Below are 4608 nucleotides of genomic sequence, written 5' to 3' on the forward strand. Positions count from 1 at the left end.
TAAGGCCTTACAGAGTCCAGGAAACAGACAACATCCCAGTAATCTATGATCATCGAGCCCCTACAATGGTCTACTACTCATTGAGCCTGAATATATAGGCAATGACAGAGTAGAGAATACAAGAGAGGGTAAGAAGTTAGTGGTCAATGAAAGTATGGAGACAGCAAGACCAAAAGAACAGAGAGGGACTGTGCTCTGTGATGGACATGTATCAAAGTAGAAGAAACAAAGTATGAAGAGTTAAGTATTATAAATGAGTTAGACATAAAATGCATGATTACTAATTAAGGTAAATGGACACTCTTATGTGAATGAATAAAAAATTTTTTATTCATTTAAATGTCTGAAACTGTATGGGTACAGAAGCTATCAATGGGCATGAATCTGTTAGAGAGATTCTTTCTTTAAAAGGATCAAAGATAATGCTAGTAAGCAGAAGTACCATGAAGTTAAGGCAAAAAGTTCGTAGAGGAGCTCCAGACAGAGTAAGCAAACCAAAAGCTTTGATAAACAGCTGAAGAAAAAATTAAAATGTTATTTTTTGTATAGCATGACAAATATGGTGGCATATTTGGTATAGCACAATAGAAAGAATACTAAAAAAGGAGTCATGGATGATAGTAAGATTATATTCTTGGGAGCACCTCATAAAAAGCTGTTAAGTTCAAACTTGAAAGTTCAAACTGAAAAAAGAGGGGAGAGAAAGAGGAAGGCTGACAAGCAGAATCCCTAGTTTCAAGAATATTCCTCAATGCAAAAAATAATCCTCAAAAGTCCTCTCCTAAAGACCTCATGCAAATGAGTTGTTCATTATCTCAAAACCATTTTTACATGTGGGTCTTCAAATTTCAGAAATGTAACAGAACATAAAAAAATCAGGCTTTATAGTATGAAAGGAATGTAAACATTTTCTTTCAGACTGTATCCTTGTGGGACAAAGCTAAAAACATATATATATAAAATATGTATGACTTACTAAGTAAACTGTCTAACATAGCTACATCCAAATCTGTGTGTCTCCTTTGCTGCTGGGCTACTAACTGGCAAAAGTCCTGAGCAGCTCTCACAATATCTGCTTTTCCATCTTCTGGGGACAGCACCTTGACTGCTGAATGGCAATTTAAAACTGGAGGAAAAAACAAGCAAGACATTTTTTAAAATACTCTCTTTCAGATATATTTCAAAATCAGTTTTAATAAATATTAAGTTCGGACCAAAATAATGGTACAATTCTTACAGTAAACAAGAATCATTTAAGTCCTTCAATTTCAATATCAAAACAGACTTAGCTATTCTCCTCTGAAAGGATCCATGCACCCTAAATCACATTTATATACTGACTTCTCAAAGTGCTCAGAATGACGCTGGATTTTGACTAAATTTTCTAAAAAATAGGAATTTTTAACTACAGGCTAGTTTATTTTCACACATCAAAAATTCTATCTATAACTATGGTACAGCTGGCAGTAACACAGGATAAAAGAAAAAAATAAAGATTGTAGAAAAACTGTGTTACAATGGAATATGTATTGTCTATAGCACACACATCAAATTCTGCATCTATGGGAGCTATTTTACAACTGATTGTATTCTACGATAATGAAAAATTCTTATCTATAGACATACAAATTATTTCGTGTCCTGTAGAGGTTCAATTATCTTCACTCTCATTCCATAGAAAAACCAATTTTGTCTCTATTTTCATATTCATTTCAATATTCAAGGTCTATAAACGCATCCATTCTTTGGATTCTTGGTGGAACCAGCTATAAAATCTGCCCAGTTAAATAAAATCTTTAACACATGTTCACTTTTTAACATCGGTATGAGTGTCATCATTTTATCTTTTCCTGAAAATTACCTTTTAACAAGATGAAGAGGGAAGAGTCTAAATCTGATGATTAAAGATGTTGACAGTAAAGACTAACAAATTGATAAAAAAGATTAACAAAGTGAAATAAATAAATGAGTAACAAAAATAGCCCTGAAACACAAAATATACATCTTCATAAGTTACATATTAAATTTTACATCATGCTTACCTTGATCATCTTTGTCATTACTATTTGCAAACTCTGGTGAGTATTTCGAACAATCTAGGCCCAGAAGTTCCTGCTGTTGTTTTAAAATTTCATCCATTAATCTGGAATTATTTCTTTTGAAAATACCTTAAAAAAAAAATAAAACAATAAATCATGATTAGGTTAATTTCTCCTCTTCAATGATTAATGGATGCTTGTTGTGAAAACAATACTAGATCCAGAACTGAAAAAAATTCCAAATAAAGCGGTAATGACTAATCCTAACCAGGAATCTAAAAGGAAAACATGACAACAAAATTTTATTAATACAACAGTCTGGCTTCAAGCTAAAGAGGACAGGGGCAAATACTTAGTGGCGATATGAATATTAAAGAAATTTGACTTAGAAAAGAGTTTTAAGAGATCACTTACTTGAAACTTTTATTTACAGATTAAGAAACTGAGATCCAATGTCCTTATGGGACCTATCCAAGAATTTATAAATTCCAGCAGTGCTCTTTTTTTTTCTATTTTTTTTTTATTTCGGCATATCATGGGGGTACAAATGTTTAGGTTACATATATTGCCTTTGCCCCACCTGAGTCAGAGCTTCAAGCATGTCCATTCCCCAGACGGTGCACACTGCACCCATTAGGTGTGAATATACGCATCCCCTTCTTCGCCCTCCCACCTGCCAGACATCCGATGAATGTTACTACTATATAATATATACACTTAAGTGGTCAGTTAAGTCAGTTAATACCAATTTGATGGTGAGTACGTATGGTGCTTATTTTTCCATTCTTGTGATATTTCACTTAGTAGAAGGGGCTCCAGCTCTGTCCATGATAATACTGCAGCAGTGGTCTTGAGACCACAGATTTACTATGTGCATTAAACTACTGCCTCAATTTGATTAGTTTTTTTAACTTCAAGAGGAACTAATATGAATTATACAAAAAGTAGAGAACAGACAAAAGTAACAAAATCAAAGTTTAGTAAATTCAAACAAAGCAGGGAACTAAACTATATAAAACGGTATTTGATACTCTCCAACTATACAGAGAAAAGTTAACACTTTACCACCATGTCATTGAGAAAGACAAAGGAACTACATGACACAAATTTAATATAAAACTAATATACAGCTCTAACTAAAGAAAAAGGCAACAAGTTTTTGACTATTTTTAAAGAGGCAGCTTTCTAGTGGCCACTGCCTTTTTGATCTTTATCAAGTGTTCCTACTCTGTACTCAGGCCTGACTTTATAGCAGTTCAAAGATTAACTGGGAGAGAGAACCCACTAAAAAAAAAATTTTTAAATAGAAATAATAATAATTATATAATAAAAATATAACACAGAATCTGCCGATATATAATGTATACAAATGCCAAGCTGGTAGTATATATGTAACAGCATTTATAAAAGCAGTCTCCTTTGGTGGGGAAAGGCTTGTAAAATAATCAAGACTTGAGTTGAGCTAACTCAGAACGTTAAAAAAAAGAAAACAGAGAGGACACTACATGGGGAAAATACTTAAGAAAAAGTGTGAGTTTAGAATGTTCAAAAGACAGGCAAATGCTGCTGTTACAAAGATCTGAGAAGAGGGGTGAGGGAATAGTCCTAATTTTTCTTTCATCTGGACTATCAAATGGATAACCAACAATTCCTAAACAACATGGAAATGTATGTCTTTCAGCAGAATTAACCTGGCAACAGCAGAGAAAAGGCCAGGCAGCAGTCTACTACAGTAGTCTATACATAATCTGTTGAAGAAATGGAAAAGAAGGGTTCACCACAAAGGAAAAACTGAGAGAATATGGTACATAACTGACTTACAGGTGAATGTAGAAAATTCCCTGGCTTTTGTCCTAGGTAGTGAAAAATGATAATGTTTTTTAAAAGTAAGGAAATTCTACAAAAAGAATAGGTTTGAAGGAAAAGATAAGTTCAGTTTTAGACAGCTGATGAGAGAATATTAAGGTGAAAGTTACTACAAAAGTGATTAAGAGACATGACACAGAAGGATGTTCAAAAAGAAGTTATATAAGCACCATGTGGGTAGGGATCTTATCTGTTTTGCTTGCCAGGGCCTAACACAGTGCCTGGCACATAGCAAACTCTCAACAAATAAATGTCTGCTGAAAAGACAAAAACTCAGAGACTGAGATGTAGATACACATTTGGGAGTCATCCTCCTTAAGGTGAGAAAGCTGTACACACAAGAAGTGATAAATAAGATTTCAAAGGTAATTGGGTATATGCGGAGAAAAGTAGAGGGCTAAGATATGACTCCTTATGAATGCCCACAATTATTATGAAAGCTAATAATCATATGACTCTTAAGTTTGGAAACATAAAAGGGAAAATTTTGAAACATCCATATCCAGAGCAAGATTAAACAAACAATATATTACTGAATACTCACAAAATTTTTAAAGGAAGGTGGTTAATATCAGGAGCTATCTGAACGGTAATCTTTAGAATAATAATATTAATACTTGTACAATAATACAGATGTGCAGGATATAACCATTATCTTCAAATCAATCATAAAATTCACATGTACAATACAAAAAGCATATAC

The 4608-nt window shown here is 33.2% G+C and overlaps 1 protein-coding gene across 1 annotated transcript in view; it reads right to left on the bottom strand.

The window, feature by feature from the left end:
• The window catches only part of NUS1 (nuclear undecaprenyl pyrophosphate synthase 1 homolog (S. cerevisiae)), a 26444-nt gene that overhangs the window by 10842 nt on the left and 10994 nt on the right, over positions 1-4608 (bottom strand). Inside the window, exons 2-3 of the mRNA XM_012650153.1 lie at positions 2043-2168; positions 977-1126 (exon numbers count right to left, since the gene is read on the bottom strand). Of these exons, the coding sequence (XP_012505607.1) occupies positions 977-1126; positions 2043-2168 (276 nt within the window). The remainder of the gene's footprint in view (positions 1-976; positions 1127-2042; positions 2169-4608) is intronic.

The sequence above is a fragment of the Propithecus coquereli genome, unplaced genomic scaffold (genome assembly GCF_000956105.1).
Source record: "Propithecus coquereli isolate 6110/MARCELLA unplaced genomic scaffold, Pcoq_1.0 Scaffold313, whole genome shotgun sequence".
Classification (NCBI taxonomy): domain Eukaryota; kingdom Metazoa; phylum Chordata; class Mammalia; order Primates; family Indriidae; genus Propithecus; species Propithecus coquereli.